We start from the raw sequence: 14293 nt of genomic DNA on the forward strand, positions 1-14293 counted from the left end.
AAGCTTTATTTAAAGCTTTAAAGCCTCATTCAAAGTGATTTGCATTATTTTTGATAAAATAATGTGCAGTGATGCATAATTATGAATCACTTATTATCAAGGACTTCTTTGTCTTTTATTAAGCTGGGGAGGGCAAGTGTGCCTTATGCCTCAAAAATTCCGTTTTTATTCCTGAATTTTCTAGCTTTCCTTGAGTATTCAGATACATATAGAAGAGGGTCTGAGAGAGGGAAGGGTTATGTAGAAATTAAGCTCTTAATTCGCTTTATGTGGAATAAGCCTGAATGTGGGTATTGAATATGGATCGATCCCCTCCCCTGAAAGGATTTTGCAGAAACACCTTTTCTTTGTAAAATAAAAGGTTATATTCATTAACTACTAACCGGCACAAAAGCTGCCAGTCGGTTTAAAATTAGTAAGAAGTTTATATTGAGATTTAAAGTTTTAAAGTTTCATTTCACTAAGCTGATTCATTTAATGTTTGATCAATTTGTGTACCGTGATGTAAAGTAGTATATCAACAATTATGAAGGAGGGCAAGTGGGTCATTGTATAGTTGACAGGACTTTTCTAATGCTTCTAAATGTACATTTTTTATGCCCAAATTTTGTACCTCCTTGTGACCCTTCAGATAATTATCGAAAACGATCTGGGATAGGTATAAATTAATTTCTAATTTACCAGAATTCAGATGAAGCCTGAATATGAATGCTATGAAATGATAGTTCTCTTCTTAGTCCAGAACTATTTTCTCTCTGTAGCATAATAGACCATACTCATATGCTTGCCGGTTATCTGGAATTAGTAATTTTTAAAAAAAATCAGTTTTTTCACACATGTTAAAACAGAAATATTGGCTTTTAAGAGTATTGCATATATTAATGGTTCGTGGCAACGAAATGGAGGTAATAAGTGATTCTTGCAAATACTAATAAAAACTATCCAAAAAAGGAGCTTTGATTGCAATACGCAGATTTAAGTAATTCACTTTCATGTTGATTTCAAATCTATGAAACACATTAAGTTTAAAGTTACCCAACTAAAGTTACAAGCCTAGGAAAAATTTACTCAATAAATGAAAAAATGGGAACTGAACAAGATTATCAAAACTGAAACTAAACAGTAGATAACTAATTGTGACCGTTGTGTCTCACCTCCCTCGCCTTCAACACAAAATTTTCCCTTCATAACAATCGTTTGTGGAGCCCTTGATGACAGAATACCATATAGTAGCTAATTAAAATTTTCCTCCGGTCAATCGACACTAATTTTAGATAGCTCGTGGCACTTCAGGAGAAATTGGTCTAATCCATTCTCCTCAGCAACACAGAGCGGGGAATCGATGTTTTCTTCAGAGCATCCCCTGAATTTCCAAAAGTTGATTCCCTCTACTGGCGGAGTTTTTTCTTAACTGGATGCATATCCATAAGAATTTAATCCATATCCATAAGACTATTCAATTAAAAATAAATTTATATTCAATATTTATATTTAACTTGCCTCTATAATGCTCAAATCTTGCATAAACCGAGTTCAAACCCTCCCATTTCTGGATTTCTTAGTTTTCTAGTGTTAATCTAACCATACTTAAAAGAACTGCTATATCATCTCTTGGACTTTGTAAGAAATTACCCTTCCATTTCTTTCCTTCGAAAAAAAAAATTATTTTTTAATTTATACAACCTTTTTTTCGGATGTAGAAGTAGCTATATGGGGCAAACGCTTAAAGTTCTATTTATAAAATATTATAGGCTAGTTGATGTTAACATTCCTTTCTGGTCTTAAATAGTTTTAGTAAATATGTTAAGTTAAAATGTGCTAAATATGACGTTGAAATATACTTTACTTCAGGCACTTTACTAATATCTACTTTACTATATATATTGTATTATAAATATTTTATGCAACTAAGTAAAATAACACCATCCAAATTTAAGCAGTTTTTCTCCCTTAGTAAAAAAGAAAATGTCTCCTATATTTCCTTTTTTCCCGGTCATTTTGAACACAAAGTTTACAAACTTACACTTTAAAACTTTTATTTGAAATTTTATTTACACTTTAAAACTTTTATTTGAATTTTTATTTACACTTTAAAACTTTTATTTGAATTTTTATTTACACTTTAAAACTTTTATTTGAACTTTTATTTACACTTTAAAATTTTTATTTGAACTTTTATTTACACTTTAAAACTTTTATTTGAACTTTTATTTACACTTTAAAACTTTTATTTGAACTTTTATTTACACTTTAAAACTTTTATTTGAACTTTTATTTACACTTTAAAACTTTTATTTGAACTTTTATTTACACTTTAAAACTTTTATTTAAAAACAAAAAAAAATTTTAAACAAGAAAAACGGGTTTTAATTTTCTATAAAGCAGTGAATGTGAGTATTTAATATGTGAGTTTTGTTTCTTTTGTTTTTTTTCTTTCTCTTTATGTGTTTAGTATGTTTTATTGTGATGTAAGTTAAGTTTTTTTTTTTTTTTTTTTTTATTTATTTTTTTTATTTTATTTTTTTTCCGTTGAGAAAGGCTCCCGGATGTGGGGCCGAAATATTCAGAGCTTTTGTGTATAATTTATTGTTTTGTATTTCACTTCTTCATAGAAAATTAAAACCCGTTTTTCTTGTTTAAAATTTTTTTTTGTTTTTAATAGAAAAGCAGTGTGGTCTAAGAAATTATTTATTTAAACTTTTATTTACACTTTAAAACTTTTATTTTAACTTTTATTTACACTTTAAAACTTTTATTTAAACTTTTATTTACACTTTAAAACTTTTATTTAAACTTTTATTTACACTTTAAAACTTTTATTTGAACTTTTATTTACACTTTAAAACTTTTATTTGAACTTTTATTTACACTTTAAAACTTTTATTTTAACTTTTATTTACACTTTAAAACTTTTATTTTAACTTTTATTTACACTTTAAAACTTTTATTTGAACTTTTATTTACACTTTAAAACTTTTATTTGAACTTTTATTTACACTTTAAAACTTTTGTTTGAACTTTTATTTACACTTTAAAACTTTTATTTGAACTTTTATTTACACTTTAAAACTTTTATTTGAACTTTTATTTACACTTTAAAACTTTTAATTGAACTTTTATTTACACTTTAAAACTTTTATTTGAACTTGTATTTACACTTTAAAACCTTTATTTACTTTAGAATAACGCAGAATCAAAGGAGAAAAAAGTGAGACAACATGTTATCTAAACTTTCTGGAGCCATGTAAGCCAGGTGCCACAAGTCACTAAAATAAAAGTTGCAGAATGCTTATGATCTGCCCGTCACAAGTTACAAGTGGATAACAAGATCATTTTCACGAAGAATACAACAAGGCTTCAACAAAAAAAGTGTTCTTTAAACCGGATAAACTAGATCTAAAATTTGTAAACTTATTTAGCATTTTGATTCATTGATTATTTGTTTTATGACGAATAAAAAAATGCCTATCAAAATGTATATTATTATCAGTAAATGGCACTCTAGGCATTAAGGAGCCTTACAGAACGGTAGTATCATTTTAATTTGTGGTAATTTTTGTTAATTTTCAATTTAAGTTGATTACTCATTTTAGCTTCTGTTCTTTTTATTGATTTTATTTATCAATTCAGTGTAATTTTTGTTCGTTATCATACAAATTTATTTCTAATTGGTTTACATTTTAATATTGCTTTTTATTTTTCTTTAATCACATTTTTGGAAAACATTGGTTATAACTTAATCAAACAATTAGTGGTAACGAATTGTAAGTAAGGAGCGACTTGGCTCAATAGTAACTGAAACTCTAGAAAATGGAATTTTTGATATAAGTAGATACATCAGAAAAATCAGCTTATTATGCTGATTACAAATATATAAGATTAGTCAAGTTTAGTGCTACCTATCAAAAGCTAAGTGCAAGAGAATATTTGTCCCATTTTTTAACTGGGGATGGGGGAAACACCCCCTAAAATTCAAATATGTGTGTTTTTTTCTCTTAGGTGATCGTAACGAAATAATGGTTATAGAGGATCAGAAGAAAGTCCTAGAAACTAAAAGTTCTAACGCCCTTTTTTAAGTGACCAAAAAGGTTGGAGGGCAGCTTCCCCCCTCCTACGCCCCATTTTTCTCCAAAGTTATCTGATCAAAATTTAGATATAGCCATTTTGTTCAGTATAGATGAAAGATCAAATAACTATGTCTTTAGGGGTAAAATGACCCCCCCCCTCACAGTCCGTGGGGAGATGTATGTAAGTTATATTTTTATTAGGAAGTATACGGACGTTTTTCGGGGGGATTTCTTGCTTGGGGTGTATTTCCAAAGGGAGAATATTCCTTGGGGAGGTAAATATCCGGGGTGATTTTCCAGGGGAAATTTTACACTGGGGGGATTTGACAGAATTCCTATACGATTTTATTTTAATTTTCTTACATTCTCTTTGCCTACTCAATGTTGGATGTGGAGATGTTCTGGGGGAATGTTCTGGGAGCCATTTTCTGCGTGTTTTGATTTCCGGCAAAAAGTTCCAAGGAAGGGGGCATTTCTGGAAAGATCGAAAAATTGATTTAAAATCAAAGTCATTTTCAAATTAAAGTATACTAATGAGAATTTTTCAGGCTGAATTGTCCGCAATAAATATTGTGGGGGAGGATTTTCAACAGAGATGAAAATGTCTGGAGGGAATTTGATGGGAGGGGGTTTGCAATTTACTTTGGATGAAATATCCTCCAAAAAGTTTCTATTGAGAGGAGGGGGGGTATATTTCATGGAGGGTGACCCAAATGTATCTGTATTATTTGAAAATCATCAGAAATTAAATAAAAAATAAGCTTTTTCAATTGAAAGTAAGGAGCAACACTAAAACTCAAAATGAACAGAAATTATTCCGTATATGAAGGTTTTTATCCTCCTCAGTACCTTGCTGTGTACCTCTGCTAAAGTTTGACTGTTTGTCCTTATTTTTAAGAACGGCTACTGAAACAAAGGGGCTGTTTAATTAAAGAAGGAGTTTTTTTTATAAGTGCTAACAGATTTAGCGTAAATAGCAAAGTATTGAGGAGGGGGCAACCCTTCATATACGGAATAATTTCTGTTCGTTTTGAGTTTTAAATTTGCTCCTTGCTTTCAGTAAAAAAAAACTTTTTTTATTTTACTTAAAAAGGGCAGTAAACTAGAACATAATTATAGTAGAAAGGCCTCATGAGCTCGTGACAGTACACCATATATGGGCATGGACTCCCCAGGAAAAACACATTTCTGAGAACTTGGTGTTCGTCCAATAGAATTATTTCCGGGGCGAAGTTTATCAATCTCTTTGGAGGTCGTCCAGCAGAATTTTTTCTGGGCGAAGTTTATTAATGTCTTTGGTGCTCGTCCAGGAGAATTGTTTCCGGGTGAAGTTTATTATTGTCTGACAGATGATGTCAAGGTTGATTGATATGTCACGAAAGGGGAATTAATTTGTTGTTTCTAAGGGGAATTATTGATATACGAAAGGGGAATTGATATGTTGTTTCTAAGGGGAATTATTGATTCACGAAAGGGGAATTAATTTGTTGTTTCTAAGGGGAATTATTGATTCAAGAAAGGGCAAATAATTTGTTGTTTCTAAGGGGAAGGTGGGGAAGAGATATATTGATCTAGGACTCGGGAGGGAAAATGGATTTCCAAGAAATTTATTTCGTAACCTAACCTAACCTCATGAGCACATGAAGGGACTCCATATACGGGCATAGAATCCCTCGGGGGAAGAGGATTTCCGAGAAATTGATTGCGTAATCGAAGGGAGAGAATTCCCGAGAAATTGATTACATAATCGGTAGAACCCTATCAGGAGCTCGTGACGGGAATCCATTTATGGGCATAGAATGATGCAATCGATTAGAACAAATGGATTTCTGAGAAATTGACTACAGAATCGGTAAAACCCTATCAGGAGATCGTGACGGGAGTCCATATATGGACATAGCATGACGTAATCGACTAGGACAAATCGATTTCTGAGAAATTGATTACATAATCGGTAGAACCCTATCAGAAGGTCATGACGGGACTCCATATATGGGCACAGAATGACGTAATCGACTAGGACAGTTGGATTTCTGAGAAATTGATTACATAATCGGTAGAACCCTATCAGGAGGTTATGAAGGGAGTCCATATATGGGCATAGAATGACGTAATCGACTAGGACACTTGGAATATTTCAATAGGGGTTTGTCGTGGTTTACCTTGTCAAACTTACATTTTCTTGCTTTTTCAAAGTTCATTTTGGATTTCTGTCGTTGAAATGCAAGAGTTGGAATATTTCAGTAGTATTTTGTCGTGGTTTACCTTTTCGCAGTTACATTCTCTTGATTTTTCAAAGTTCATTTTGGATTTCTTTCGTTAAAATGCAAGAGTTGGAATATTTCACTAGTGTTCTGTAATTGTGACCATTGTGTCTCACCTCTTTCGCCTTCAACACAAAATTTTCCCTTCATAACAATCGTTTGTGGCCCCCTTGATGACAGAATACCATATAGTAGCTAATTATAATTTTCCTCCGGTCAATCGACCTTAATTTTAGATAGCTCGTGGCACTTCAGGAGAAATTGGTCTAATCCATTCTCCTCAGCAACACAGAGCGGGGAATCGATGTTTTCTTCAGAGCATCCCCTGAATTTCCAAGAGTTGATTCCCTCTACTGGCGGAGTTTTTTTCTTAACTGGATGCATATCCATAAGAATTTAATACATATAAATAAAACTATTCAATTAAAAATTAATTTATATTCAATATTTATATTTAACTTGCCTCTATAATGCTCAAATCTTGCATAAACCGAGTTCAAACCCACCCATATCTGGATTTCTTAGTTTTCTAGTGTTACTCTAACCATACTTAAAAGAACTGCTATATCATCTCTTGGACTTTGAAAGAAATTACCCTTCCATTTCTTTCCTTCGAAAAAAAAAATTATTTTTCAATTTATACAACCTTTTATTCGGATGTAGAAGTAGCTATATGGGGCAAAATCTTAAAGTTCTATTTATAAAATACTATAGGCTAGTTGATGTTAACATTCCTTTCTGGTCTTAAATAGTTTTATTAAATATGTTAAGTTAAAATGTGCTAAATATGACGTTGAAATGTACTTTAGTTCAGGCACTTTACTAATATCTACTTTACTATATGTATTTTATTATAAATATTTTATGCAACGAAGTAAAATAACACCGTCCAAGTTTAAGCAGTTTTCCTCCCTTAGTAAAAAAGAAAATGTCTCCTATATTTCCTTTTTTCCCGGTCACTTCGAACACTAAGTTTACAAACTTACACTTTAAAACTTTTATTTGAACTTTTATTTACACTTTAAAACTTTTATTGGAATTTTTATTTACACTTTAAAACTTTTATTTGAACTTTTATTTGCACTTTAAAACTTTTATTTGAACTTTTATTTACACTTTAAAATTTTTATTTGAACTTTTATTTACACTTTAAAACTTTTATTTACACTTTAAAACTTTTAGTTGAACTTTTATTTACACTTTATAATTTTTATTTGAACTTTTATTTACACTTTAAAACTTTTATTTGAACTTTTATTTACACTTTAAAACTTTTATTTACACTTTAAAACTTTTATTTGAACTTTTATTTACACTTTAAAACTTTTATTTAAACTTTTATTTACACTTTAAAACTTTTAGTTGAACTTTTATTTACACTTTATAATTTTTATTTGAACTTTTATTTACACTTTAAAACTTTTATTTAAACTTTTATTTACACTTTTAAACTTTTATTTAAACTTTTATTTACACTTAAAAACTTTTATTTGAACTTTTATTTACACTTTAAAACGTTTATTTACTTTTGAATGACGCAGAATCAAAGGAGAAAAAAGTGAGACAACATGTTATCTAAACTTTCTGGAGCCATGTAAGCCAGGTGCCACAAGTCACTAAAATAAAATTGCAGAATGCTTATGATCTGCCCGTCACAAGTTACAAGTAGATCAGAAGATCATTTTCACGAAGAATACAACAAGGCTTCAACAAAAAAAGTGTTCTTTAAACCGGATAAACTAGATCTAAAATTTGTAAACTTATTTAGCATTTTGATTAATTGATTATTTGTTTTATGACGAATAAAAAAATGCCTATCAAAATTTATATCATTATCAGTAAATGGCACTCTAGGCATTAAGGAGCCTTACAGAACGGTAGCATCATTTTAATTTGTGGTAATTTTTGTTAATTTTCAATTTAAGTTGATTACTGATTTTAGCTTCTGTTTTTTATTGATTTTATTTATCAATTCAGTGTAATTTTTGTTCGTTTTAGGTTTGAATTATCATACAAATTTTTTTCTAATTGGTTTACGTTTTAATATTGCTTTTTATTTTTCTTTAATCACACTTTTGTAAAACATTGGTTATAACTTAATCAAACAATTCGTGGTAACGAATTGTAAATAAGGAGCGACTCGGCTCAATAGTAACTGAAACTCTAGAACATGGAATTTTTGATATAAGTAGATACATCAGAAGAATCAGCTTGTTATACTGATTCCAAATATTAAGATTAGTCAAGTTTAGTGCTACCTATCAAAAGCTAAGTGCAAGAGAATATTTGTCCGATTTTTTAATTTGGGATGGGGGAAACACCCCCTAAAATTCAAATATGTGTGTTTTTTTTCTCTGAAGTGATCGTAACGAAATAATGGTCCTAGAAGATCAGAAGAAGGTCCTAGAAACTAAAAGTTCTAACGCCCTTTTTTAAGTGACCAAAAAGATTGGAGGGCAGCTTCCCCCCTCCTACGCCCCATTTTTCTCCAAAGTTATCTTATCAAAATTTAGATATAGCCATTTTGTTCAGTATAGATGAAAGATCAAATAACTATGTCTTTAAGGGTAAAATGATCCCCCCCCATAGTCCGTAGGGAGATGTATGTAAGTTATATTTCTTATTAGGAAGTATACAGACGTTTTTCGGGGGGATTTCTTGCTTCGGGTGGATTTCCAAAGGGAGAATATTCCTTGGGGAGGGATATATCTGGGGTGATTTTCCAGGGGAAATTTTACACTGGGGGGATTTGACAGAATTCCTATACAAATTTTTTTTAATTGTCTTACATTCTCTTTGCCAGCTCAATTTTGCATGTGGAGATGTTCCGGGGGAATTATCCGGGGGCCATTTTCTGCGTGTTTTGATTTCCGGCAAAAAGTTCCAAGGAAGGGGGCATTTCTGGAAAGATCGAAAAATCGATTTAAAATTAAAGTCATTTTCAAATTAAAGTATACTAATGAGAAATTTTCTGGCTGAATTGTCCGCAATAAATATTGAGGGGGAGGATTTTCAACAGAGATGAAACTGTCTGGAGGGAATTTGTTGGGAGGGGGGTTGCAATTTACTAGGGATGAAATATCCACCAAATAGTTTCTATTGAGAGGAGGGGGGTATATGTCCTGGAGGGTGAGCCAGATGTATCTGCATTATTTGAAAATCATCAGAAATTAAATACAAAAATAAGCTTTTTCAAATGAAAGTAAGGAGCAACACTAAAACTCAAAACGAACAAAAATTATTCCGTATATGAAGGTTTTTCCCCTCCCCAGTACCTTGCTGTGTACCTCTTCTAAAGTTTGACAGCTTGTCCTGATTTTTAAGAACTGCTACTGAAACACAGGGGCCGTTTAATTAAAGAAGGAGCTTTTTTATAAGTGCTAACAGCTTTAGTGTAAATAGAAAAGTATTGAGGAGGGGGCAATCCTTCATATACGGAAGGATTTCTGTTCGTTTTGAGTTTCAAATTTGCTCCTTACTTTCAGTTAAAAATAAACTTTTTTATTATGCTTAAAAAGGGCAGTCAACTAGAACATAATCATTCCATTTGAATGGTTTCTCTTGCCGCAATATTCTACAATCCATGGTTCAAAACGATCTTCCTGGTGATAAAGGAATGAGGAAAACAAAGTATAAATAACAAATAAAAGAATCTATGCGTTTACCAAGGCCGTATCCAGGGGGGGGAGGGTTACCCTGTTTGACCCCCCCCCCCCCGAAGTTTTTGACCGAGTCGAAAATAAGTCGACAATTAGTAAAACCTAGGTAAAAATCGGTAAAATTAGTCAAAAACTGAGTCAAAAGTTAGTAAACCCCCCCCCCGAAAAAAAAATCCTGGATCCGCCCTTGGCGTTTACCACTGGAAAATTCATCCCTCCCCCCCCCCTCGCGGAAAAAGCCAAGATAGATAGTTTGAGTGAGAGGAAAAGCTCACATAACCCTTTTTTCAGAATTGTATAAAAATGATGTCATTTCACTTGTTGATAGATAGTCTATCATCTATCCATCCAAGGGCAGAACTAAGGTAGATAAGCATGGAGTAAGGGTAATTCTATCAGTTCTATGAGCAATTTGAAGGCAATGGGAGACCCCAAATAAAATTTTTTCGAAGATTTATGACTGACCAGGTCCGCAGGATTTTCAGGCAATTGGGCAACTGAGATTGTTCCTATTATACGAGCTTTGCCTATTGGGAAAGCTCTGGGTGTATTTCCCTGGGTGTTTTTTTTTGGGGGGGGGATTTTCCTCGAAAATATTTTCCAGGGAGGAAAAATTCAAGTTAACAATCTACTATAAAGAGACCTAAAGTGTCTTTAGTACGCCTTTAACAGTTAACTATTATGATTTAATGAATGGATCTAATTGTTAACTCCTCAAGTGTACGTTGCAGCATAGGTGGAGCGAAAACCACATATTTAAATAAAAGAAAACACTCAAATGTTAACAACACTATATAAACACAAGACAAATAAGAACTTAATAAAAACAGAGAAAAAAGAACATTTACAACAGAAGACAACTTTTGTACGAGCATTTGACTGGCCACCAGTGATGTGACTGAATTTTCTGGTTGAATTGCTGATCTGGTCTTCCTGATTGCTGATCTGTATTTCCGGATAATCTAAATTTTCATTCCAATGAGGGAGTCTAAGAAAATATTTTATAAATAAAAAAAGGTGTACCAGCTCTTACTTTTGTCTATTTGCATTAGCACTTTCGGAAATAGAAAACTGTAGAGAATATGAGATGTTAGGATGGAATTATGAACAGTGTTGTTCTGCAATTCTTGATCAACATACATTTATTGCTTTTGACATCATTGCAAAGAAACAGAATAGTCTTTTCAAGCTTTTAGTGGCTTCAGTATATCTTTATTATTTTTTTAGTATGTCTTTAGCGAGGCTTTATCGGTTACATATTATGCAGAACATGGCATTAAAACTTTTGATAGGCGTGTAGTTATGATTCTTGACATTAAATAAAAAAAAAAGTTTTTTGAACTGAAAGTAAGGAGCGACATTAAAACTTAAAACGAAAAGAAATTATTACGTATATGAAATGGCCTGTCCCCTCCTCAACGTCTCGCTCTTTACGCTAAAGTTTTTTATTGTTTAAAAAAAGTAAAGTTGTGAGAAAGTCAAACTTTAGCATACAGAGCGAGGCGTTGAGGAGGGGACAGCCCCTTTCATATACGGAATAATTTCTGTTCGTTTTAAGTTTTAACGTAGCTACTTACTTTTAGTTAAAAACATTTTTTTTAATTCAATTTTTGAAAGTTTTTGAATTAATGCAGGTTTTGATTTTGGCTCACCGTACATGAATAATCAAAACAAAATTTGCATATTAATTTACTTTTATTTGGTTAAATGGCTTTCTCAAAAGTTGTTTAATTTTATTTATGAACGTTTTTATTAGTAACAAATATACGTAACTTACGAATTAACATACGTAACGAACTTCTATATTCATATATTTTTAATACGTATATTAGGGGGTTCGCCCCCTAGTCAACACCTCGCTCTTTACGCTAAAGTTCAAATGTTGTTCCAATTCTTTAAAAATGACCACTTATTCACAAAGGCCGTTAATTAGAATAAATAGCACTGATGAAAGTAAATAATAAATCTTTGACTTAAAGAGCGAGGTATTGACTAGGGGATGAACCCAATCATATACGTAATAATTTCTGTTCGTTTTAAGTTTTGATGTTGCTCCTTACTTTCAGTTGAAAAACTTTTTTTTTATTTAATTTCTGATCGTTTTTTATATAATGCTGGGGAATCTAGTGCCCCCTTTCTAGCAATGTCCCGTACCCCATCAAAACTTCCTCCACGGAAAGATCCTCCCACATAACCCCCAACTCTCCCCCCCCACAACCAGAAGAAATCCCTCCTGAAAACGTCCGTATACTTTCCAATAACCAATACTATATGTAAACAATGGGTAAAGTTCATACATTTCAGCCCTCCCTCCGGGGACTTTGGGGGAGTAAGCTATCATAAAAGACATAGGTATTATAATTTTAACCATGCTGAACAAAGTGGCTATCTCAAAGTTTTGATCGGGTGACTTTGTGAAAAAATGAGCGTGGGAGGGGGCCTAGTTGCCCTCCATTTTTTGGTCACTTAAGAAGGGCACTAGAACTTTTAATTTCCGTTCGAATGAGCCCTCCCACGATAGTATAGGACCACCAGGTCGATACAATCACCCCTTGGAAAAAAAAAAAAATAAACACGCATCCGTGATCTTTCTTCTGGCAAAAAATACAAAATTCCACATTTTTGCAGATAGGAGCTTGAAACCTCTACAGTAGAGTTCTCTGATGCGCTGAATCTGATGGTGTGATTTTCATTAAGGTTCTATAAATTTTAGGGGGTGTGTCCTCCTTTTTTCAAAAATCAGGCAAATTTTCTCAGGCACGTAACTTTTGATGGGTAGAATTAAACTTGACGAAACTTATATATTTGAAATCAGCATTAAAATCTAATCCTTTTGATGCATCTATTGGTATAAAAATTCCAATTTTAGAGTTTCGGTTACTATTGAGCCGGATCGCTTCTTACTTACAGTTACTGTTTACAGTTACAGTTACTTACCAGGAACTGGTTGATAGCAACAAGACAGATGGCTCAAAATTATGTTTTCTTTTTTTCTAGGAGCTCAGGCAGAATCTAACTGCTGAAAAGGCGGATATAGAAGAGGAACTAAAGACTTTTGACACCAGTCTTGAAAATACATACCGACGAATAGGCTGTAGCGGATCCTTTGTTGGTATAGTAGACGGCAAATTCTGCCGCAATGGTCAATGGATATTTCTATCAGGATCTCGAATTGGAAAGGCGGAGGACATAAACCTGGACAATTTCAGATTTTCTAGATTAAAACTATACGGGCAACTATGGAACATCAAATCAGCAGGAGGGAGAGTTGCAGTAATCGAAATTCCTCAGTCTACCGGTAGCTTAGAAACTATGGTTAAAAACATCAGGGATATCCAGGATATTTCATTTTCTGTCAATATTTCTATCATACTTGATATCCCAAGGAATAATTTTGTGGAAATGATGGAGCACCTTAAAAAAGTGGAGTCCATGCCTGGATTGATCGGAATTAATATAGCATTATATAATGAAAGTGAAAAAGATCTAATCCATGCGAATAAGATGGCTGATATTCGATCACAGTTCAAATTGCTACTTTTCTCTGTGTCAATTACTTGTTCTTCTGCTTATAGTACTACCCGGGATTGTGTAGTTAGAAATTGTGCTGACTGGAATTCAAATTCGTACTGTAATTATTGTTCGAATTACAGATCTACTAGTGATATATGTCCATCACCCAAGTCTAGTTTCCTTTTTTCAAAAAATTTATTAAAAAAGAACTTTGATTTCATAATTTTAAAACATATACATCCGAACATGAACATTCAAAAAATGAAGACAGAACTAGAATTGCCTGTAGTGTTTCAAGGGATCATGAAGTCCTCGCCGGATAATTTAAAGCAGTTTTCTGTTTTTCTCGTCGATGAAGAAGCTTCAGAAAAATCAAATACGTTAAAAGTTATTAAAACCATTAAGAAGGAAATAAACGAATTGAACTACGAAGACAACTTATTTGTTTGATATTGTATGTTTTCTTTGAATATATTGCAATTGGGGTGACAGTTTGTTTAACCTTTCAGAAAAGAGATTGTTATCATACTTTACGTAACTTTGAGACTTAGTAAAGAGCATTGCTTGTACTATTTTTCAGCTTAATACAATGGAATGATGATCAAAGCGATCTGGGAGATAGCTCATTAGATAATAAATCCTAAGGTTTAGTGTTATGTTTAAGGGATGGAACCATTCAAGGGGGACGCTTTACCGCCCTTTTGCGCCATTCACGACATCATGGTCCTGCATTGTATTGAATTCAATTTTTCAAGGTTGTTATCTTAATCAGTAGGAAATGTTCAAATTT

At 32.4% G+C, this 14293-nt stretch overlaps 2 protein-coding genes across 2 annotated transcripts in view; both read left to right on the plus strand.

Annotated features, from left to right (window-relative positions):
* Positions 1–13992, plus strand: part of LOC148939629 (uncharacterized) — a 47558-nt gene extending 33566 nt beyond the window's left edge. Inside the window, exon 3 of the mRNA XM_089106548.1 lies at positions 12988–13992. Within this exon, the coding sequence (XP_088962674.1) occupies positions 12988–13953 (966 nt within the window). The 3' untranslated portion in view covers positions 13954–13992. The remainder of the gene's footprint in view (positions 1–12987) is intronic.
* Positions 1–14293, plus strand: part of Tim23 (translocase of inner mitochondrial membrane 23) — a 294534-nt gene that overhangs the window by 208373 nt on the left and 71868 nt on the right. The window lies entirely within an intron of this gene.

The sequence above is a fragment of the Artemia sp. Qi Xiang Cuo genome, chromosome 21 (assembly GCF_049724085.1).
Source record: "Artemia sp. Qi Xiang Cuo chromosome 21, ASM4972408v1, whole genome shotgun sequence".
NCBI lineage: Eukaryota > Metazoa > Arthropoda > Branchiopoda > Anostraca > Artemiidae > Artemia > Artemia sp. Qi Xiang Cuo.